The sequence below is a fragment of the Lethenteron reissneri genome, chromosome 38, assembly GCF_015708825.2.
Source record: "Lethenteron reissneri isolate LAM-NWPU_2019-01 chromosome 38, ASM1570882v1, whole genome shotgun sequence".
Taxonomy (NCBI): Eukaryota; Metazoa; Chordata; class Hyperoartia; order Petromyzontiformes; family Petromyzontidae; genus Lethenteron; species Lethenteron reissneri.
Genome location: NC_083816.1, coordinates 4986053 through 5009674, shown reverse-complemented (window position 1 = coordinate 5009674; position 23622 = coordinate 4986053). Strand labels below are relative to the sequence as shown.

General features: G+C 49.1%; 1 protein-coding gene across 1 annotated transcript in view; it reads right to left on the bottom strand.

Moving 5' to 3' along the window:
• LOC133351740 (voltage-dependent L-type calcium channel subunit alpha-1D-like) overlaps nucleotides 1-23617 on the bottom strand; it is a 104319-nt gene extending 80702 nt beyond the window's left edge. Inside the window, 4 exon segments of the mRNA XM_061567207.1 lie at nucleotides 1071-1201; nucleotides 2351-2490; nucleotides 18961-19066; nucleotides 23119-23617. Of these exon segments, the coding sequence (XP_061423191.1) occupies nucleotides 1071-1201; nucleotides 2351-2490; nucleotides 18961-19066; nucleotides 23119-23312 (571 nt within the window). The 5' untranslated portion in view covers nucleotides 23313-23617.
• Between the last annotated feature and the right edge of the window lie 5 nt (nucleotides 23618-23622).

Below are 23622 nucleotides of genomic sequence, written 5' to 3'. Positions count from 1 at the left end.
GCGTGAGCTGGAGCATGCAGCGGGCACCGCAAGACACACGCGTGCACACACACACACGCGCATGCAGATGCAGAAAACCCACACACGTATACACGCACATGCGTGCACCACCAATACCAAAATACACGAGCCATCATACACACATATACAATGCCAAAGTACAGAAACACACACACATACTTACATAATATCATGACATATATATATACAGAACATATACACATCCACATGAAGATAAAGATCCCCCATGTAGCCTTAAATAATGTTGGGGCAAGAGCTTTTAGCGAGCACCTATTAAGGACAGCATGGCACCACGCCTGGCCGCCTTTGTCTCCCCAGTGGATGTTTACACACCGCACCAGGTACTCATTGATGACTGAGTCAGTCTCGGGGAGGCCCAGGACAGGGTTCAGATAATCGTCACTGATGTTAACCGTGAGCGTGAATCGAACTCGGGCCACCGGGTTCGTAGCACAGCACGCTTACCACTGCGCCACCGCTCCCCACCGTGTGTGCCACAAAGACAAAGATCCCCTGTATAGCCTTAATAGGCAAGTGCTGTTAGCGAGAAAACGGTACACTAGGGGGTGGGTGGCCAGCACCACGCCCGACCGCCTTTGTCTCCCCAGGGGTGATGTTTACACACCGCACCAGGTACTCATTTGAGGCTGAGTCGACCTAGGGGAGGCTCAGGACCGGTTCAAATAATCGTCACCGGTGTCGGCCCTGAGCGGGAATCGAACCCGGGTCGCCGCGCTCACCGCTACACCACCGCTCCCCACACGAACAACAACAGCAACAACAACAGCAACAACAACAGCAGCAACGCTCACTCGGTGCCTGGCGAAGGCGCACTTACGACAAACACAGGGGGACAAATTCGAGGTGCGCACGTAGGGGGGTGGGGGGACACAGTTGCACCGAGACGGACGCAAGCGGCGGCGACGTCGCCGCTCCGTTCGTAACCCGGACCGGACGCACGGGGACGGGGCGGGGAGACAGAAACACGCAGTCACCGCAAGCCAGTTGTTGGTGCTTAGTAGAGTCAGTGTGCTACTTACTGGACACACCTGACACGAGTCGGAGCGGCCTGAGCACGCGGAACGCACGCAGCGCCTTCACATCGAAGCCCACGCTGTTCCCGCTCGGCAGGCCCGGGTCGGGCTGCGGGGACGTGGCCTCTAGCCACACGCTCAGCACGCTGCCATCGGCACCATCAACACCATCATCATCATCGTCGTCATCGTCGTGAGCATCGCTTTCTCATCGTCGTCGTCGTCGTCGCCGAGTTTGGTTTCGTACAAAGTGTCGTTGTCGTCAATCGTGCGCATCGCATCTCGAACAATCGCTGAGGAACGAGAGACGAGCTGGAAGGCAGCGTCCAGGCGGTGAGCCCAAGCTCTGCGGTCCTCTATGCATTACGATGTTTTTTAGACAACTGTCGAGTGCTTACGTGCGTGGGAAGAAACCGGAACACCCGGAGAAAACCCACGTGTTGCGGGAGGGAGGCAGATAGAACAGATGGATATTAGTCCACACTTTGGTATACCGCCTTATCCTGGCGAGCCAGGGTACAGCAGCTCCTCGACTGCCCGTGGGGTCGGGGCGGTGATCCGCCAACCCTCGTTGCCTCCAGAGTGCCGGATTACAGGCCACGTGCGTGTACCCATCACCACTGCCCGAGTTGAGTGACTGTCACTGCCCTTATTGTTATGGCTGTCATGAGGATCGTCACATGAATTATCATGGAAAACCATCGTCATCGTCATTGTCGGTCATTTGTATCATGAGATTCATCTTTGTCAAAAAATAATTGTGCCTGTCAATGGGGTTCACTCGCTTCAGCATAATTGAAAATCACCATCATTACGATGGTCACAGAGATATTAAATTGTCATTTAAAACCACTGTCATCGTCTTTAGGGTCACCGTCATTTGCCATGAGACTTAAATTATAGTTATCATTAGGACTGTCATCATTGTCATTAGAATTATCTTAATCAGATACTGTACATCATTGTGAAAACTCATCGGTATCGTCATTAGAACTGTCATTGACACATTCATTTTAATTATAATCATGGTGGTGCTCGTGGTGGTGATGCTTGTGGTGGTGGTGGTGGTGGTGATGATGTTTGTGTTGTTGGTGGTGGTCGTGGTGGTGGTGCTGCTGCTGCTCATGACGATGTCGCTTTTCGTGGTTGGTGATGCTTGTGGTGGTGGTGGGTTGTGCTTGCGGTGTCGATTGTGGTAATGCTTGTGGTGCTCGTGGTGGTGGTGTCGCTTGTGGTGGTGGTGGTGTTCATGGTGGTGGTGATTGCGGTGCGTTCCCCGCCGAGCGGGATCTGACCCCACGACGACGATGATGAAGTCCATGATGTTCCACCCGCTGCGCAGGTACGCGTACTGGTGGAAGAAGAACCCGTACGCCACGATCTTCAGCAGAGCCTCCAGCGTGAACACGAACAGGAAGAGGTACTCCACCTGCTCCTGTAGGCGCACGTCATGAGTATCGTCAGCTGCCATGAGCTATCCACTGCTGCATGAAAGCCTCCCTGACACGTCACCTTCCAACGTGGATGTACGGATCACTATTCATTTCTTTGTTCGCGCGGTTGCTTGAGTGCAGGCCCGTAGGCCCAAAACGTCAATCGCAATAAACATCTAGCACCCGCGCACACAAGGGGATTTAATCGCTGCATCTCCACGGTGGACGACCTATCCAGTGTGTTTCCTCCTTTGGCTGCCACTCTATATCAAATCAGCCCCTCCATCTCCTGTTCAGCCCATGGCCGCTCACTTGGCCCCCTCGTTTCAGCCGAGCAGAAGCTGCTTGGGCATGCGGTGGCTGGGCATACGGATGACAGGAGCTCGCGGATGGGACCGTGTCTAGATATTTCAAGAATCTGTGAGCTCCTCATACAATCCAGTCTGGATTAAGCCCAGGATGGATCAGGTCGGTGCAGGTGATAAATAAAAGTACCCAGACAAGTACTTAGTTTTTGTATGGATGAAGGTAAGGTCCCACCTCTTAGAGGCATGCTCTAGATTCACCAGCAAATTATCCAACTCCTTCACAAAGTTAACAGCAATTACCAGGTCATCAGCACACATGGGCATGGTGAGCAGTCGGGACGCAATCCCTTGACCGCACCGGGAGATCTATGACCCTTGTTTTATCACCACATTCAATATTTAAATCTCACTGGTAGAGGCATTCTCAGACTACGTGTTCAAAAAAGTTGTTAAATAGTGTAGGGGCAAGAGGACATACCTGTCGCACCCCAAGGTGAATAGAAAATGACTCTAAATCCCAGCCACGCAGCTTTACCCGGGCCTGTCCACCATCATGAAGGTCCTTATTGATCGTGAGAAGAGAATCAGGGGCCCCGAAAGCACAAATAATAACCCAAAGCCCTGGCTTATTGATGGCATTATAGGCCTTGCACATGTCAATAAAGCAGAGATGTGGGTCTCGTTGAAATTCCGTAAATCTGTGCTGTAGCAGGCATCCGTATAAACAAGAAGGGATATTTTAATTGAATCATGGGCCCAAAGTGTGACGATTCATTGAATCGCAGGGCTAGTATGAATGATGACAGCCTGTGTATATATCTGACACCTTAGTACATACACAGGTGAGTGTGTGTATATGTGGTGGTTCACATGATACGTTAAAACCCGGGTTAGATTCCTGGCCATGGTGCTCAGTAAGGGGGCACTTTGACATTTGACCTCACGGAGTAAAATAAAAAGTCACATCGTCTCCCGGCTCGAGTGAACGCACGGCGGTAATTATCTTGACGTCCCCTCGCGGCTCTCGATCCAGAGCGGGTGGAAATTCCACATTCTTATGGCACCAAGCCAGTCTTTACATAGGACATCCACTAGTGGCCAAAGACTGATGTGACTCTTTTCTGGGAATGCCTTTCTGGTGAGATGGTGCAATGGGCAGGCTGGGGCACAGTGGCTGGTGACATACGTAATGCTCTCCTCATTTGACATTTAAATTGGTGGAAGTTAATGGGTAAAAGCAAATGAAAAATAATGAATTGTTATCGATAAGAGCCAACCTCCTTTTACGCCGGTGGCATCTCAGAGCACTTTACAAGCGACGAGGGGCTTACGTCTCATCTGAACATATTTGAAAGGGGCACAACCAGCAGCAGCTGATCTTGCGTGGCACAGGGTGATTCAGCACCTGGCCTGCAATAGGGCATTGGTATTCCAGCAGGGGGTGATGATGTCTACCTTGTGGTGGAGCCTAGGGCACCCCCTATGGTAGCTGTCCCTGCGTGGCACAAGGTAATTCAGCACCTGGCCTGCAATAGTGCATTAGTGTGCCAGTAGGGGGACGAGGATTGCTTTGCTGCTGTGTGCGTGGTCCCAGTTGAGTAGCTGGCATGACACATGACAGAAGGTGTTGCAGGTAACCAGCATGGACAGAAAAGATGGAACATTATGGATGATGGAAGGTGGTGGGACACAGATGTTGAGACATATGATGCACGGGATGACACCGGACATTTGATGGGACGAAGAATGAAAGAACACCAGATGATGACAGGCAGAATGATGGAAGAAATAATTAGATGGCACGTATGATGTGACAGATTATAGGACAGTGGTGATGGAAGATGAGATCTGACAGCTAATGAAACAGCTGATCAGACATATATGATGGGACACAGGTGACAGGAGATGATGGCACACATCTGATTATACGCAGATAATGGGACAGATGTTGGCACACAGCTGATGGAACAATTTATGGAAGGTTATGGAACAGAGACAATGGAAGACAGGCACACAACATTCTGAATGATGGGACACAGCTGATGGGTGACGATGGCACACAGAAGCATAAATAATTGGACACAGAATGATGGGGCATATGGTGGGAGACGATGGGAGACAATGGCACACAGATTTCCAAATGATGGGATGCAGAATAATGAGACGCGTGGTGGGAAATGACGGCTGGTTATGGCACGCAGAATGTTGGGTGACGGCAGACGATGGCGCACAGATATCTCAATGATAGTTCACAGAATAATGAGACACATGGTGGGAGATGGTGGTAGATTATGTCAAGCAAAATTCTGAATGATAGGCCACAGATGACGAGAGATGACGCTACATACACACGCACAATAGGCCGCAGCAGCAGCAGGAGGAGCATGTGAAACGTGTGTGTGTGCGCTTGGGCGTGTGGCCGGTGCGCTCGCTAGGTGCAGCATGCGCAGTACAGTGCTGGCCTAAAAATACGAACACGAAAAAAACTTCCCCCGTGCCTTAAATGTGGGACTCAGCCACACGGATCCCATTTCACCAGCGCAGAACATCCTCTCTCGACCCCCCCAGCCCCTCCCGCAGACCCCCCCACCCCTATCTCCACAATCCACCATGTACGCGCAAACCTCCGTCCGCTATACCACGCTCCGGTCCACGAGGAGAGGGGCCGGGGGGCCAGTGGCTGCGTAATGGAATTCAAAAAGTTATTTATTTATTCCTCTTTTCAGAATTTGTTGCGTTTGCTTTATCAGTGCCCATGTTACCGATCCAGCTCACGTGCACGCATTGTTGCACTGCAAGCTTATTCTCTTCCGTTTTTGCGCATAACGGCAGCGGCAATATGCTCAGGAGCCAGATGCCAACGTCGAGGTCTCCGAGCCACGACAAGGGGGCTTCAAGAGAGAGTGTGTGAGGTGCCGCTGTTCCTCCTCAGTTGATGGAGCACAGACTCGAGTGGCTTACTATATGGTCCATATTTCGATTTAAAGCTTTCGTGACTGCAGGGATTCATCTTCTCGGTTCTTTCGGTAAAGTCACGTAGAAGGGAAGTAATAAAATAATAAAAATAAAACATAATAAAAAAAACGTCGTGAGAATTATTTTATTATGTTTTATTTTTATTATTTTATTACTTCCCTTCTACGTGACTTTACCGAAAGAACCAAGAAGATATATGGTCCATAGTTTTGGTTGCACGGCCACAATTCCACAACTGTGGCTTGTATTAAATTTTTCATTGATGAAGATGTGCGCATCAGCCTGCTGGTATTCTCATGTGGTTGATGGTTCCACCGGTGTATTGCAAGATTATGAGAGATGGGCATGGGTTTGAGGAAGCCTTCATCTCGCCGATGACGATGATTGATGATGGATTAATATATCAAGCGAAGCATCCCAAAGTCTCGAGACTTTCTTTTACAGAGGGTCCTACTGCTTTGGGATGTTTTGGCCATTCCAATAATGAAAGTATGGCTTCCTGTGGGGGGGGACCAGGTGGGGTAACGCTCATAACATGTGACACCACACAGACAGATTCAAGAATCCCTTGCCGTACTGCCACCCGTACGGCCACCTCACAACCGGAGTCTACCGTCACCCGGTATTCCCAGGCAGTCTCCCATCCAAGTACTAACCAGCCTCATTCCTGCTTAGCTTCCGCGGAGTTCAGGTGTTATTCCGGATGATTTGTAGACGTTACATTGATGGCATGAGTCAACTCCTAACCAGGAATCGAAGTCACTCCCTTGCGCTGCTAAGTCTAGCGCTCGAACCACAGCAGCGCTCGGCTGTGTGTCTCTCCTCCACAGCTGGTGTCTGATCCCCCAGTCTGCCCACTCGTGTGTCTCTCTCTCTCTGTCCCCATGAGTGGGAACAACTTTCACACGGCCTCCAGCTGAGCGGCGGGGACGATGGGAAAGCACAGAGCATTGAGAGCAGTCGCTGCTGCATCCTGCAGGATGATGGTAATGACGATGGTCAATTATGCAATTGTAGTGATGGTGGTGATTGATGATGATGGTGATGCTGATGGAGAAGGTGGTGGTTATTCCTGTCATAGTAATATAATTGTTATTATTTATCCAGGAAAGCCACACTGAGTCTAAGGACTCGTTTTAAGGATGGGACCTGAATGTATGTTGAACTTCTTTCGCACCGTACGTAGCCAACCATGCTAATCGGAGGTGCGGGGGAAAGACAACAAACTAAACACAAAAAGCAGTTATAAAGAAATTAGTTTTCAATCGAGATGATTTAAAAGTGCATAGCTCCAGTGGCTTCCTAATATCGGAAGGAAGAGAGCGTTCCAGACGGCCGCAGAAGCGCATCTGACAGTGTGCGATGGGGTGACCGTCTTTGTTCAACGGTTAGCCAAGAGCCGCTGGTGCGAGTATGGACAGAGTTTACGTGATGCTTTATGCTTTTTGACGAGAAGATGATTTCAGCCAATTGTATTTGCATTTTACCTGCATTGTACAGTTTTATATGAGGATTATTTCAGCCAATTAATATGCACGTGCGAGGAAACCGGAGGACATGCATGGGGCAGCGGTCTATCCCATACAGTTGGAGCAGATGATTTTAGTCCAAACTGTGTTGTACCCACCTCCTTGACGCCCACAGGAAGGGATTCTAGATTAGAAGTTTTCGTGACTGCAAGGATTCATACTCTTTGTTTTTTTCGGTAAAGTCACGTAGGTAAAAAAATTCAATAAATATAATCACGACGTTTCGGGCGCAACACAAAAGCGGTGTGCTTTCGCTAAGTTGTCCCCACCTGAAGAAGGACGCTTGTGTTGCGCCCGAAACGTCGTGATTTAATTTATTTTTATTTTTTTACCTACGTGACTTTACCGAAAAAACCAAAGAGTACACAGGAAGGGAGTTTCACAACATTTGTGTGATCTACCAACCCTGGCTGCTGTCTCTGCAGTGCTGGATCACAGGTGCGTGCCTCCACCACCACATTGTAAATCTGACCTGTCACACGGAAATCTGAAATGGAAGGTGCTATTCGTTTACCAACGACGCTCGCTGGCCTGATGCTCTCCAGCACCCATTAATCATTGCGTCCGGTTTGAGCAGTGAAGTGGAAGACGCGTTCCAATTACGTCATCATTTAGCAATAGCGGCGTATCGGCCGTTCCGAGGTGTTTTGTCGAATTTCTGAATAAAAAGCCGCAATTTTTCCAGAATGTCCTCGGCAGGAGGAACATTTTTGGTTGCTTTGAAGTTTTCCTCCGACGTTCCGTTTCGGAGATCCAGAGCGTGACGGATGAACGGATGGACACTTGTGAATCACTTGTATACACACACACACCGATACCATTGGTGGTCATTTGTGATCATCATTCGTCACGATGGAATTGTGTTAGTCGCAACAGATGGTGGTGGTAGTGGTGGTGGCGATTACGATGAAATTGTGTTAGTCGCAACAGATGGTGATGGTGGTGGCGATTAACGATGAAATTGTGTTAGTCGCAACAGGTGGTGGTGGTGGTGGTGATTACGATGAAATTGTGTTAGTCGCAACAGATGGTGGTAGTGGTGGTGGCGATTACGATGAAATTGTGTTAGTCGCAACAGATGGTGGTAGTGGTGGTGGCGATTACGATGAAATTGTGTTAGTCGCAACAGATGGTGGCGGTGGTGGTGGCGATTACGATGAAATTGTGTTAGTCGCAACAGATGGTGGTGGTGGTGGTGGTGGCGATTACGATGAAATTGTGTTAGTCGCAACAGATTGTGGTGGTGGTGGTGGCGATTACGATGAAATTGTGTTAGTCGCAACAGATGGTGGTGGTGGTGGTGGTGGCGATTACGATGAAATTGTGTTAGTCGCAACAGATGGTGGTGGTGGTGGTGGCGATTACGATGAAATTGTGTTAGTCGCAACAGATGGTGGTGGTGGTGGTGGCGATTACGATGAAATTGTGTTAGTCGCAACAGATGGTGGTGGTGGTGGTGGTGGCGATTACGATGAAATTGTGTTAGTCGCAACAGATGGTGGTGGTAGTGGTGGCGATTACGATGAAATTGTGTTAGTCGCAACAGATGGTGGTGGTGGTGGCGATTACGATGAAATTGTGTTAGTCGCAACAGATGGTGGTGGTGGTGGTGGCGATTACGATGAAATTGTGTTAGTCGCAACAGATGGTGGTGGTGGTGGCGATTACGATGATTATTGGTGATGGTATTGGTGGTCAATGATAACGATGACGACGACGCGACTTTTGCCATCATTAAAAATACAACCATTACCTCTCTCTGCACGGCACTGGGTGGTTTAAGCCACGCTGGCTGGGCGCGTAAATCTGCTTAGTGAGCTGTACGGCCGATATAATTAGCCGTGAATATAATGTAAGAGGATCCGTCCGCCTTGGTCGCTCTCCGTGGCGCAGAGCGGGAGCGAGTTTGGCGGGGGTGAAAGATCACACTTGCTTACCACCCCCCCCCCCCCCACATTTTAATTATACAATACATATTTTAAAAAAAACATTAGCATACATGAATATTAATCGGGATTGGAGCGGTGGTGCAGTGGTTCGCACACTTCAGCTAGGAACCTTAAGCGAATTCGATTCCTGGCTACGGCTAACAACAGTGTCGAGTCAGATCTGAACGGGACCTGGATTCTACCCCCCCCCCCCAACCAATTCAACTATTTCACCAACCCATGCGGACCGCCATGGTGAAGTATGGTCAAACAGCTCCCACTATTGACATCGCGTGAGGAGGCATTCATCCAGCAGTGGACTGACAAAGGGCTGCATTATTTTTACATCCTTTATAATAAGTTCGCTTGCTTGCTTAGGACCGTGCAAATCTTTCGGTCGTTTTTTAACCCACTTCCCGTGATCCAATCTAGCTGACATTTTCCACACAGACTCATTGTGCGTGACAATTAATGTTCGTGAAAATTTTTTTCCAAAATTTTACACTTTTAGGACAAAAATATTATATTTAGTTACCAATTGCTTAATGGTGCAATGCAATTATCTGACCCATAGGTGGCAGCCATCTCAAGCCAGAGGACGAGAGGACTCTAGCCGCCACGCATATAAAGGATTTATAGTGAAAAACTTTGTTTTTACGGGTTATACTTGTGTATTCGTATAGGCTGAGCGGGGGAGGGGGGGGGGGTTGGCACCGAACGAAGAACCCTGCAAGCCGAGATCATTTCCCAACCACGGTTAACATCATCGGTGGCGCACCGGACCTGGAAAGGCTGAACACTCGTCTTCAGGAGGATCCTGCCACATTATGATGTTTGGCCAATTAGGTGCTGAACCAAGAGTGAACATTCCATGTTCTTGTGGCTGGGGCTTTGCATGTTGTATTAACTCACCTGGCGAGCGAGAAGTCTCATCAGGTGGTATTTATCTTCTTGGTTCTTTCGGTAAAGTCACGTAGAATGGAAATAATAAAATAATAAAATAAAACATTATAAAATAATTCTCACGACGTTTCGGCCACAACGCAAGCAGCCGTCCTGAGAATTATTTTATTATGTTTTATTTTATTATTTTATTATTTCCATTCTACGTGACTTTACCGAAAGAACCAAGAAGATGAATTCCTGCAGTCACGAAATCTTTAAATCTAAATTTAGGTGGTATGATGATGATGAAATTGGCATCGACAATGACAATGATGGTGATCTTTTTTGGGAATTTCCTCCGGCCATTGATGATGGTGATGTTAGAAGTGGTCAAGGATGATAATACTAATGATAGTGCTCAGTAAACATGAAACGTTGGGACAGCAGTTCCAACCAAATGCCAACGTTTGTGCCAACGTTGCACGCTTACTGGTTGGTGGCAATTTTGATGATGATGATGATGATGACTCGGTAGTCATTGATGATGATGGTGCTGATGACCATAACAATGACAGCGATGGTCAGTAATGATGATGATGATCATGCGATGGTCAGTAATGATGATGATGATCATGATAACGTGGGAGTTAATAATTACAGTGGTGCCACTGATTAAGATGCTAGTGCTGATGCATCCTCGCCGGCCCCCATGCCTCCACGTGTTACAGGCGTACGGACAGCAACAGGTTCAGAAAGCGCAGCGGCACGAACTCTCCCCTCGCCACCACCCCCTTACTGGTCATCATCCATTCACGCATCACCCTCATCGCCCATCACCCTCATCACCCATCACCCCAATAATCCGTCACCCCCATAACTCATCACCCCCATCAACCGTCACCCCCATAACCCATCACCCCATCATCCTTCACGCCCATCACGCATCACCCCATCACCACAAACCATTACAGATGGAGATGCACAAAGGGAGAACTGAAAGCTCCCCGGCAGTGTGCGGAGACGGTGGGCACCCAGAACAGAACCATGGAACGGACAACGACCCAATGGCCGATTCACAAATACGGAGGTGGGCCTCATCAGGGCCATGGTGCACGACTCGACTACAACTCCTGACACGATCGTCTGGCTCAACCACCTCAATGTGAAATGATAGTTGTTGCTCGACATCAATATCAGCCATACGAAGAAGACCCCCATAACCCATCATCACCATCACCTCATTCACCCATCACACCCACCTATCGTCCATCACTCCCATCACACCAACCACTCCCATCACACACACCACCCCTATCGTCCATCACTCCCATCACACCAACCACTCCCATCACACCAACCACTCCCATCACACCAATCTTACAGCGCAAATGCTCTCACCAAGCTTTGTAAGCTTTATTGAACATTTCCATCTTGAGTTCTACTTCAGGACCCACCATCCCCATCACTCGTCACCCTCATCACCCAACACCTCCACTACCTCAACCGACCCTATCACCCATCACCCCCATCACCTATCACCCCCGTCAATGACGTTCCCACACGCACGCAAATGCGCGCGTGGGAGCACGTGTCCGTCAACACAGGCCGTGACACGTGACGTACACACACGTTACACACACACGCGCGAGGGATAAGAGTTTTGAATTTACATGTCGGATTTTCAGATTTATTTGGCCAATTTGGCATCTTTCTGTTGCCAATTTACAATCACATTATGCGTCTTCGTGCTAACAAAGACAAAGATCTCCCGTATAGCCCTTAACAGACAGTTGGGGCAAGTGCTGTTAATGAGCACCTATGAAGGCCGGCACGGCACACGAGAAGGTGGGTGGCCAGCAGCACGCCCAACCACCTTTGTCTTCTCAGTGCTGATGTTTACGCACTGCACCAGGTGCTTATTTGAGGCTGAGTAGACCTAGGGGATGCCCAGGGCCGGATGAGATACGCACCACTGATATTCCTGGCCGCCACCATGAATCGAACTCGGACCGCCGCGTTCGTGATGCTGTGCGCCAATCCAAACATATATAAAGTATCCGCATATACTGCATGTACTCTACGCGCGCACACACACACCAAAATGCAAGTCAGCATCAGCCGTGAAAAATCCACTGCATGGCAACATTCGAAAACAAAATTGGATTGGAGAAACAATGGCACAAATATAAACAGAAAATAATAACCGTCTCAGATTTGCTTCGACAATAGTCATTAAAGCGTCCGTTGGGAATAAAACGTGCGGGCAATGTTAGGCGAACTTTGTAAGGAAGGCTGCAAACTTGGGCTCCAGATCAATATAGGCAAAACAAATGTCAGAAAATATCACAGCAGAATTTGTGTACCTAGGTTGCACCTACACATCTCTATGTGTAAAGCGGCACAATCCTCCCTTAAAATCACGTGACCTCTGTGTGATCACCCCAACTCTGAATCCCTCTGATTAGCAAGGTTGGCTACATACGCTGCAAAAGAAGTTCAGCGTACATACGCATCTCTTTATTTAAATCAGCTCAAACCTCCCGTAAATCACGTGACTTGTGTGTGGCCATCCCCACTCTTCTGAATCCCTACATTCTCTCCACCCCCTGTCAATACCAGAACTCCCATAGTGTAAAGAGAGAGTCGTTGTCTGTAAGATAGACAATGACGCAATTCACAAGCATTTGATTCAAGCAAAACTGACCGCTGCTTAAATCATTCAAGGCAAGTCGAATTTCCGACAAGTGTGTGCCAACTGGGTCCCAAAAATGTCACCGCAACACCGAAGGCCCAGGACCGGACCGGTTTGGATATCCCTCGCCACTGCCGACGCTGCTGCGTGCACGTTCGCGGTCGTGCTGGCTGGCTCTCCAATGTGTCTGTCGGGTTGTACCGCGTATTTTTCGACGCGATGTCCGATAATCATGTCCCTGAAGAAGCTCCCAGCATGCGGAGTGAAACGTCGGGCACGTGTTGCAATCGGAGAGCACACGGGAGAGCTTTATTCGTCGCCGATGCTCTCCGTGGCCGAAAAATCGAATTCACGTGGCCCAGTTCTTAAAGTAGTGCGCTTACCACTGTGCCACCGCTCCTGACACTCTGACAAGTGCGGGATAGTTTGCTAAGTAAAATAAATTAATGGCTTCATGAGCAGGGGAGATCTGAGATTTCCCTTCCGTAAGGGAGATCTGGTCATTGGGGGAATTCACCATGGCAACATAGCCCCCTACTGGCAGACTACACCCATTTGTAGGCCGGTGCTGCGTTATGGCTTGTGCCGCGTAGGGATGGCTGTCACTGGGGGTTCCCCGAGGCCAGACCTCCCACAGGACAATGCAACGGTTGAGTTGGGGTGTGATGTAAGGTGCTTTGAGATGCTGATACATTTTAGCAGGCCCACAATAGATTAAACAAATTGTCTGGTGACGCTACTGCTGCATTGACAGTGGTGCACAAGCACAATAACAAAAAATACGACACATTCCGCGTCAATCACACTGTGGCCGCAAAAGGAAAAAAAATAACTGGCGACGTTTCGGGCAATGGTCATGATATAGATGAAATTCCAGGTTTGGATGGTGGTCGCCCATCCAAGCACTATCCAGGCTAAGATGTGCTTAGCTTCTGAGAGATCTGACAGGATAAATCGAGCGCATTCTGGGAGATTTGGTCATCAGCCCACGTGACCCACCAACTCTTGATTGCCTCCAATGCGCTGGACGACAGCCGCACACCACACCGAGCAGATGGTGATGACGATGAAAATAACGATGGTGATGATGATAATGATGCCAATAACAATGATAATGACGATGACAATGTTGATGATGACGATAATGACAATGATGATGGACACGAAAATTATGATAATGATGGTCACGACGATGATGATGACAATTATGATAATAACAATGCTGATTATGATGACGACGACGACGGACGTGATTATGATGATGGTGGTGGTCACGACAATGACGACGACGACGATGATGATGATGTAGTGACGCTGCTCTCGCTGGGGCCGGGAGCAGCGGAGGAGGAGGAGGAGGTGGTGGTGCCTCCTCCACGCGGAGCGAGGAATGCGGGAGGAGGCAACAGCTGCGTGCCCGCCACTCCGCCGGGAGAGAGGCTTTTTATAGCGGCGCGGGCTCGTGGTGACCACGCGGCTCCAGCCTGCCCCAACCCCACGACGCTCCAGCTCAATGCCGGTCCGTCCGGACAAATACAGATCCCTCATCACCCGATCACGTCTCCACAATCCTCGATCCATGCTGATTCATCTCAGGAATCCTGGGTCCCTCCTGATTCATCTCAGGAATCCTGGATACATTCTGATTCATCTCAGGAATCCTGGCTCCCTCCTGATTTATCTCAGGAATCCTGACTCCCTCCTGATTCATCTCAGGAATCCTGGCTCCCCGCTGTCTAATCTTAAGGATCACTCCCGTTTCACATCAATAAATTCTGGTTCCTTCCTGATTCACGCACCGCCATAAAAATAACTTTGGCCAGTGAAACTAATCATCCTCATCATCAGCCATCGTCAATCCACTGCTGGATGACGGCCTCCCCAAGTTGTCACCATCTCCCATGATCCTGCGATGTGATCATCTACCCGGCTCACCACTCCATCTCCACAGCAGAAGAACTTTCTGGCACGTTCCAGGGATATAAAGAAAAAAGCCCTGCAATTGCTCGCTCACTCCACTGCTGGCAGAAGGAGCCTCCGCTCGAGGAAGCTCTAGAGAGGTCCCTCTAGAGGGTACTTTGTTCTACTCTTCCACGGTGGCCAAACTTCTTGGAAGAGGTGGGGGGTACCCACAGTTTACCCCACCACACACACACGACCTGCCCGCTGATCGACTAGCTTTGGTGGGTGCACCCATTCGTTGTACTGTACTGCTGGGTGGTCAGAGTCTAACAACAGGCGATAGGATTTCACAAAGTGTCCCTCTCGTTTCGACCGCCGCGCTGGGAGATCGAATCGAGCCGGCGAGCTCTGGAATTGTAAACGCGGCACGTGGTGACAAACATTCAGTCTTGCTTAACCACTGGACCACAGCGATAATGTGTGTCTGGAAGCTACCTTTAAGTCAGCACGCGGACAATGCGGTTGAGGGTTCACCTAAAGCGGACTTGAAAGGTGGTCCGGAGTTATTCTTGCGAGAGAGTGAGGAGCAGACCTCAATTAGCGGTGAGGGTTTGAAGCGGGATTCAATTTATTAGTCAACACACACACACAGATTTAGACACATACGGACGTGCACATACACACGCGCAGATGCATCGGCGGTGGCCATACCCATTCAGACATACAGAGACGCATAGATGCACGGACGTGTATACATACACACAGATACATACATGCATTCACAATCGTACATACACACGTAAACTTACACATATACATGAACAAAATACATACACAACCAACCCTATCACAGACACATACAGTGCACACAAATACACAAACATATACAAAGACAAAGGTCCTACGTATCGCCTTTAAGAACCTGTAGGGGCAAGTGCTGTTAGCGAGCACCTATGAAGGACGGCACGGCACACGAGGGGGTGGGTGGCCAGCAGCGCGCCCGCCCGCCTTTGTCTCCCTAGTGCCGATATTTACACACCGCGCCAGGTACTTATTTTAGGCCGAGTCGACCTAGGAGAGGCTCAGGACACGTTCAGATAATCATCACTGATGTTGGGTGGCCAGGTTCATAGCGCAGCGCACTAACCACGACATTACCGCTCCCCCCCCACTCACAGACGCACACACGTACGCTCAGAATCTCCGCCGCAGTCCTACGGGACAATCGTCGTTGTTAGCGAGCGCTTATTTTTAACAGAGGTACGCGTCCTCAGCTTGCCCAACGCGGCTCCCGTAAACACGAGACCTTAAAGGGCTCTCGCTCTGCTCTGAGGAAGAGCCATTGCCCCGAAACGTCAACTACCACGTACATTTTTCGATTTAAAGCTTTCGTGACTGCAGGGATTCATCTTCTTGGTTCTTTCGGTAAAGTCACGTAGAAGGGAAGTAGTAAAATTGTAAAAATTAAACATAATAAAATAATTCTCACGACGTTTCGGACGGCTGCTTGCGTTGTGGCCGAAACGTCGTGAGAATTATGTTATTATGTTTTATTTTATTATTTTATTACTTCCCTTCTACGTGACTTTACCGAAAGAACCAAGAAGATACCACGTACATTCTTTCTAGGGCGGCGTTATTGGCGAATGGTGTTGATGTTTAATTGTGCTTGTGCACCCACTGGCAAGGGCTACGGTTGGAGATTCCAGTAAGCATGTTAGTAGTAAAGGTTTGAGTTCCCATTCGGATTATCGTTAAGGGTTCGTGTTTTTATTTGGGGTTTGAGTTTGTGTACTGATCTTTTGTTAAGGGCTTAGTTCAGGAGTTTGTTCATATTTATCCCGAGCCGTTACTATTGCATCATTATTTGAAAAAAAATCAAACTACTATTAAAAATAATCTTGAATTTCCTGGCTGGCTGCTGACTGGGCTCCTCTATACCCCAACAATAACTCCCTCTTGCTAGTTGCTGCAGGCCGTTGCCACTGAAACTGAGTAGCTGGCTAATCGGGATTTTCCTTGCAACAAATACACATTGAGTTTAAACGGAAGAAGTTCATCCGACGTATAACACTGTGTAACTAAAAAACTCATTTTGTTCCTGGGTAGTGTTATTTCCTAATTGTTTATGCATCAAAAGTACAAAACATGGCTATTATTTCCCACAAACTTTGCTTTTGTGACCAGGACAGTGATATTTTTTAATTTACCTATTTTCAATGAGAAAACGTGTGCATTTGTGTCATTCCTTTACATAAAGTCCTGGTCACAAAAGCAAAGTTTGTGGGGAATAACAGCCATTTTATGTACTTTTGAGGCATAAGCAATTAAAAATAACGCCTAGTACCCAGGGACAAACATCGTGTTACATCGTTTAATAGACAACGACATCGAAGAGGTGGAAGTAACGAATACAGAAGACTGACCACGGTTCATTTCTAATTTCGAAAACATTTCAACTTGTGCTCCGATTAGTGTGGAATTATTTTGCCAATTTATTCTTTAAATTATAGAGAATTAAAAAAACCCTCACAATACGTATATCCTTAGCATTTTAAGACGTAAAAAAAGCCAATTACTGGTAGGGATGAGTGTTCGGTGAGTACACACGCCACATCTGCCTCTCATTTTCCGTCACAGAACACGAGGAGGTTCGCTAGTCGTCACGTTTTGACAATTACCCCTCCCCCACCCCCCCACACAGTTCAATTCCCTACTGGGGCGCTGTGAATGAAGAGAAAGGCTTCCCAATTGGGCCTCGGGATAAATCGTGAAGCGAAACGAATGAAGGTGACGCCTTCGACGAGTTCCCTAAAGCTAAACAACTGGGGCAACCGAGTGTCGGAGGGTCTGCAAATAAACAAACAAATAAAAACGAGCACCCAGCACAGAGGGTGTTGTGTGTGCATCCAGGACAGCGAGCTCGTGAAAGGCTGCCCGCGACGATCAACACGATGCAATATAGGGGGTGGACGCGGGGGCAGGGTGGGATGACTTTTGGAAGGGCGAACAGTCACCACATCAACAATGAGGCGAACCAGGAACGTGATTAATCAGTCCGCACTGCTGCCCCCCCCCCGCCCGCTACGTGAGACGCGGTTCGATAACACCGCGGTCATCATTGAGCACAAAATAAACGGGTGGAACAAAAAAAACTGGGAAGTGCTCAAATAAGGGGAGAAAGATGAACGCACGCTTTTGGATGACTGTTGAGGGCACAGAATGAGGAACGCGCGGCTCGGGAGAACATAGAAACGCAGGTCAATGGCATCGTTCGAACTGGCAAGACAATGAAGCGAGTGGGCCTTGGGCAGGAAACGCCACGGCTAGAAGGGACGATGGTCAAGAGGAATGACGGGATGAGGGCCAAGGAACGGATTGCTTTCTGAGAAGCTTTTGTTCAGCAGTAGATTGACCGTGGCTGATGATGACTTTTTTTTTCAATCCTTTATATTAAGTTCGCTTGCTTGCTTAGGACCGTGCAAATCTTTCGGTCGTTTTTTAACCCACTTCCCGTGATCCAATCGAGCTGACATTTTCCACACAGACTCGTTGTGCGTGACAATTAATGTTCGTGAAAAAAAAAATTCTCCAAAAGTTTACACTTTTTAGGCAAAAAAAATTATTTTACATATATTCAAAAGAACTCATTCTTGGCTTTGGCTGAACGTCACAGTATAAGAGCCCAGAGCGTAACCCCTCCACAGGCCGTGGCGGAGTAGCGCAGTTGGTAGCGCCCTCGCTTCCCATGCCAAAGGTCGCGGGATCGATCCCCGCGTCCTCCACAGGCGAATATATTTTTAAATCCTTTATATTAAGTTCGCTGCCACGCATATAAAGGATTTATAGTGAAAAACTTTGTTTTTACGGGTTATACTTATTTTAAATCCTTTATATTAAGTTCGCTTGCTTGCTTAGGACCGTGCAAATCTTTCGGTCGTTTTTTAACCCACTTCCCGTGATCCAATCGAGCTGACATTTTCCACACAGACTCGTTGTGCGTGACAATTAATGTTCGTGAAAAAAATTTTTCCAACATTTTTCACTTTTTAGGACAAAAATATTATATTTAATTACCAATTGCTTAATGGTGCAATGCAATCATCTGTTGTTAATACTTAATTTCGTCTCTCTCACTCACTCCCCTTTCTTCACCCTCCCCCACCCCCCAATCACCTCTCCACGTCCAATATCTCTTACCGCCAGCCACCCACCCACTGCCTACTAGTGAAATGGAATAGTCCACGCCACTGACCAGTATGTGGTTGATCTTGTTGGTGTCGTCCTCCGCGTACGGGTGGTAGATGGCGAGCGCCACGCAGTTGGCGAATATCGTGATGAGGATGAGGATGTCGAAGGGCCCGCAGAGAGGAGAGGTCAAGGGAGCAACTCAAAACGTAAAACCATGCATGACCTTATGACCTTTGATTTCAAGTTGACACTGTGGTCCAAATTCCAGTCCGCCTGTCCACGCGTGTGGCGGTTGTTTGACCATACTTCACCACGCTGGTCGGTTCGGATTTGGTGACGGGTGGGTGCCCTGGGACCGGTTCAGATGTCGCTCGCCACTGATGTTAGCCGTGGCCAGGAATCAAAACTCGGATCGCCAGGATTCACAGCGCAGTGCGCCAACCATTGCACCACCGCTCTACCCCCGTCCAAGTTTACCAAGCTTCAGTCCTCTGTAAAGTTCAATTGCTCAATGTGTTGGCAGGGGGAAGCGAGTTTTAGACAATGGGAGCAGCAGAGGAGAATGAGCGACCCCCCCCCCCCAACCTACTGAGCGAATACTCTGACCGTGGTGGGTCGCGAGGACTGGAGTGTGTAAACCCCTGGACTGCAAGTAGACACGACCCAAAACTACTAATCGGCTTTTGTATGTAGCAGCTACACGCCCAGGCTGAGTGTCCTGGTGAGATAAGAGGCAAGTGCGGGTGATTGCAGGTCAGGGTGGCGAGTGTTCTATCCACGTGTGTGTGTGTGGTTGTGTGTGGTGAGTGTTCTATCCACATGTGTGTGTGTGGTTGGGTGTGGTGAGTGTTCTACCCAAGTGTGTGTGTGTGGTGAGTGTTCTATCCACGTGTGTGTGTGTGTGTGGTTGGGTGTGGTGAGTGTTCTACCCAAGTGTGTGTGTGTGTGGTGAGTGTTCTATCAAAGTGTGTGTGTGTGTGGTGAGTGTTCTATAAAAGTGTGTGTGTGTGTGGTGAGTGTTCTATCCACGTGTGTGTGTGTGTGGTGAGTGTTCTATCCATGTGTGTGTGGTTGTGTGTGGTGAGTGTTCTATCCACGTGTGTGTGTGTGGTTGTGTGTGGTGAGTGTTCTATCCATGTGTGTGTGTGTGGTTGGGTGTGGTGAGTGTTCTACCCAAGTGTGTGTGTGTGGTGAGTGTTCTATCCACGTGTGTGTGTGTGTGTGGTTGGGTGTGGTGAGTGTTCTACCCAAGTGTGTGTGTGTGTGGTGAGTGTTCTATCAAAGTGTGTGTGTGTGTGGTGAGTGTTCTATCAAAGTGTGTGTGTGTGTGGTGAGTGTTCTATCCACGTGTGTGTGTGTGTGGTGAGTGTTCTATCCATGTGTGTGTGGTTGTGTGTGGTGAGTGTTCTATCCACGTGTGTGTGTGTGGTTGTGTGTGGTGAGTGTTCTATCCATGTGTGTGTGTGTGGTTGGGTGTGGTGAGTGTTCTATCCACGTGTGTGTGTGTGGTTGTGTGTGGTGAGTGTTCTATCCAAGTGTGTGTGTGTGGTTGTGTGTGGTGAGTGTTCTATCCACGTGTGTGTGTGTGGTTGGGTGTGGTGAGTGTTCTACCCAAGTGTGTGTGTGTGTGGTTGTGTGTTGAGTGTTCTATCAAAGTGTGTGTGTGTGTGTTGAGTGTTCTATCCACGTGTGTGTGTGTGTGTGGTTGTGTGTTGAGTGTTCTATCAAAGTGTGTGTGGTTGTGTGTTGAGTGTTCTATCCACGTGTGTGTGTGTGTGTGGTTGTGTGTTGAGTGTTCTATCAAAGTGTGTGTGTGTGTTGAGTGTTCTATCCACGTGTGTGTGTGTGTGTTGAGTGTTCTACCCAAGTGTGTGTGTGTGTGTGTTGAGTGTTCTATCCACGTGTGTGTGTGTGTGGTGAGTGTTCTATCCAAGTGTGTGTGTGTGTGGTTGTGTGTTGAGTGTTCTATCAAAGTGTGTGTGTGGTTGTGTGTGGTAAGTGTTCTACTCAAGTGTGTGTGTGTGTGATGAGTGTGGTGAGTGTGTGGTGAATGTGTGGTGAGTGTGTGGTGAGTGTGTGGTGAATGTGTGGTGAGTGTGTGGTGAGTGTGTGGTGAATGTGTGGTGAGTGTGTGGGGAGTGTGTGGTGAGTGTGTGGTGAATGTGTGGTGAGTGTGTGGTGAGTGTGTGGTGAATGTGTGGTGAGTGTGTGGTGAGTGTGTGGTGAGTGTGTGGTGAATGTGTGGTGAGTGTGTGGTGAGTGTGTGGTGAATGTGTGGTGAATGTGTGGTGAGTGTGTGGTGAATGTGTGGTGAGTGTGTGGTGGCTGTGTAATGCGAGTTAGTATTAGATGTCCGTGGTGAGTGTGTGGTGAGTGTGTGGTGAGTGTGTGGTGAGTGTGTGGTGAATGTGTGGTGAATGTGTGGTGAATGTGTGGTGAGTGTGTGGTGAATGTGTGGTGAGTGTGTGGTGAATGTGTGGTGAGTGTGTGGTGAGTGTGTGGTGAATGTGTGGTGAATGTGTGGTGAGTGTGTGGTGAGTGTGTGGTGAATGTGTGGTGAGTGTGTGGTGAATGTGTGGTGAGTGTGTGGTGAGTGTGTGGTGAATGTGTGGTGAATGTGTGGTGAGTGTGTGGTGAATGTGTGGTGAGTGTGTGGTGAGTGTGTGGTGAGTGTGTGGTGAATGTGTGGTGAGTGTGTGGTGAGTGTGTGGTGAATGTGTGGTGAATGTGTGGTGAGTGTGTGGTGAATGTGTGGTGAATGTGTGGTGAGTGTGTGGTGAGTGTGTGGTGAATGTGTGGTGAATGTGTGGTGAGTGTGTGGTGAATGTGTGGTGTGTGGTGAATGTGTGGTGAATGTGTAGTGAATGTGTGGTGAGTGTGTGGTGAGTGTGTGGTGAGTGTGTGGTGTGTGGTGAATGTGTGGTGAATGTGTGGTGAATGTGTGGTGAGTGTGTGGTGAATGTGTGGTGAATGTGTGGTGAGTGTGTGGTGAGTGTGTGGTGTGTGTGTGGTGAGTGTGGTGAAGTGTGGTGAATGTGTGGTGAATGTGTGGTGAGTGTGTGGTGAATGTGTGGTGAATGTGTGGTGAGTGTGTGGTGAATGTGTGGTGTGTGGTGAATGTGTGGTGAATGTGTAGTGAATGTGTGGTGAGTGTGTGGTGAGTGTGTGGTGAGTGTGTGGTGTGTGGTGAATGTGTGGTGAATGTGTGGTGAATGTGTGGTGAGTGTGTGGTGAATGTGTGGTGAATGTGTGGTGAGTGTGTGGTGAGTGTGTGGTGAATGTGTGGTGAGTGTGTGGTGAATGTGTGGTGAGTGTGTGGTGAGTGTGTGGTGAATGTGTGGTGAATGTGTGGTGAGTGTGTGGTGAATGTGTGGTGAGTGTGTGGTGAGTGTGTGGTGAGTGTGTGGTGAATGTGTGGTGAGTGTGTGGTGAGTGTGTGGTGAATGTGTGGTGAATGTGTGGTGAGTGTGTGGTGAATGTGTGGTGAATGTGTGGTGAGTGTGTGGTGAGTGTGTGGTGAATGTGTGGTGAATGTGTGGTGAGTGTGTGGTGAATGTGTGGTGTGTGGTGAATGTGTGGTGAATGTGTAGTGAATGTGTGGTGAGTGTGTGGTGAGTGTGTGGTGAGTGTGTGGTGTGTGGTGAATGTGTGGTGAATGTGTGGTGAATGTGTGGTGAGTGTGTGGTGAATGTGTGGTGTGTGGTGAATGTGTGGTGAATGTGTAGTGAATGTGTGGTGAGTGTGTGGTGAGTGTGTGGTGAGTGTGTGGTGAATGTGTGGTGAATGTGTAGTGAATGTGTGGTGAATGTGTGGTGAGTGTGTGGTGAGTGTGTGGTGAGTGTGTGGTGGCTGTGTAATGCGAGTTAGTATTAGATGTCCGTGGTGAGTGTGTGGTGAGTGTGTGGTGAATGTGTGGTGTGTGGTGAATGTGTGGTGAATGTGTGGTGAGTATGTGGTGAGTGTGTGATGAGTGTGTGGTGAATGTGTGGTGGTTGTGTATTAGATGACCGTGGTGAGTGTGTGGTGAGCAGTGGTCCGGTTAAAGCTGACAGTGTCGGTTGTTGTTTGCGGCAAAGTTGGGCCCCCCGTCGTTGTGGCGGCGGAGATCAGTGTTGGTGAGTAGTCGCAGGTGAGTGTTGACATCTGAGTAGGGGGGGTGAGGAGAGACGTGTGGGTGGTGGGTGGTGGTGAGTTTGCAACGACGTCTCCCCCGCACGGATACTTCCACTCGACGAGGTTGATGCAGGCCTTGCGGATGGGATTGCTGAGCGTGAGGCAGAACAGGGCCCTCGGTGGCCTGATGTCCTGCTGCACCTTCTTCTTCTTGAGCTCCTGCCGCCGGCGGAGGAACGCCTCCGTGTCCACCTCCACCTCGACCGCCTCGATCACCCCGTCCGCGTACATCTTCTCGGCCATGTTAAAATTACCACTCTGACCTACCCCCCCCAACTCGTTTCTTACTCACCCAGGGCGCAAACCACACAATTTATTTTTAAAAAAGCGATGAATCCCTCTGTCCGACGGTGGATGACTGAGGCTCGGTGAGGCGCAACTCCCACCCCCCCCACTCCTCCTCCACGCGAGCCGGGACAGAGGAGGTCCCCGCCGGCGGCCGGGGCTGCTTGCTGGGGTTGCTGCGGGGGTGTCGTCGCTGGACTGGGAGGGGGGGAAGGAGGTTCGAGGGTTTGGGTGTCTGGGTGTTCAAGTTGGAGCCGTGGAAAGGAGG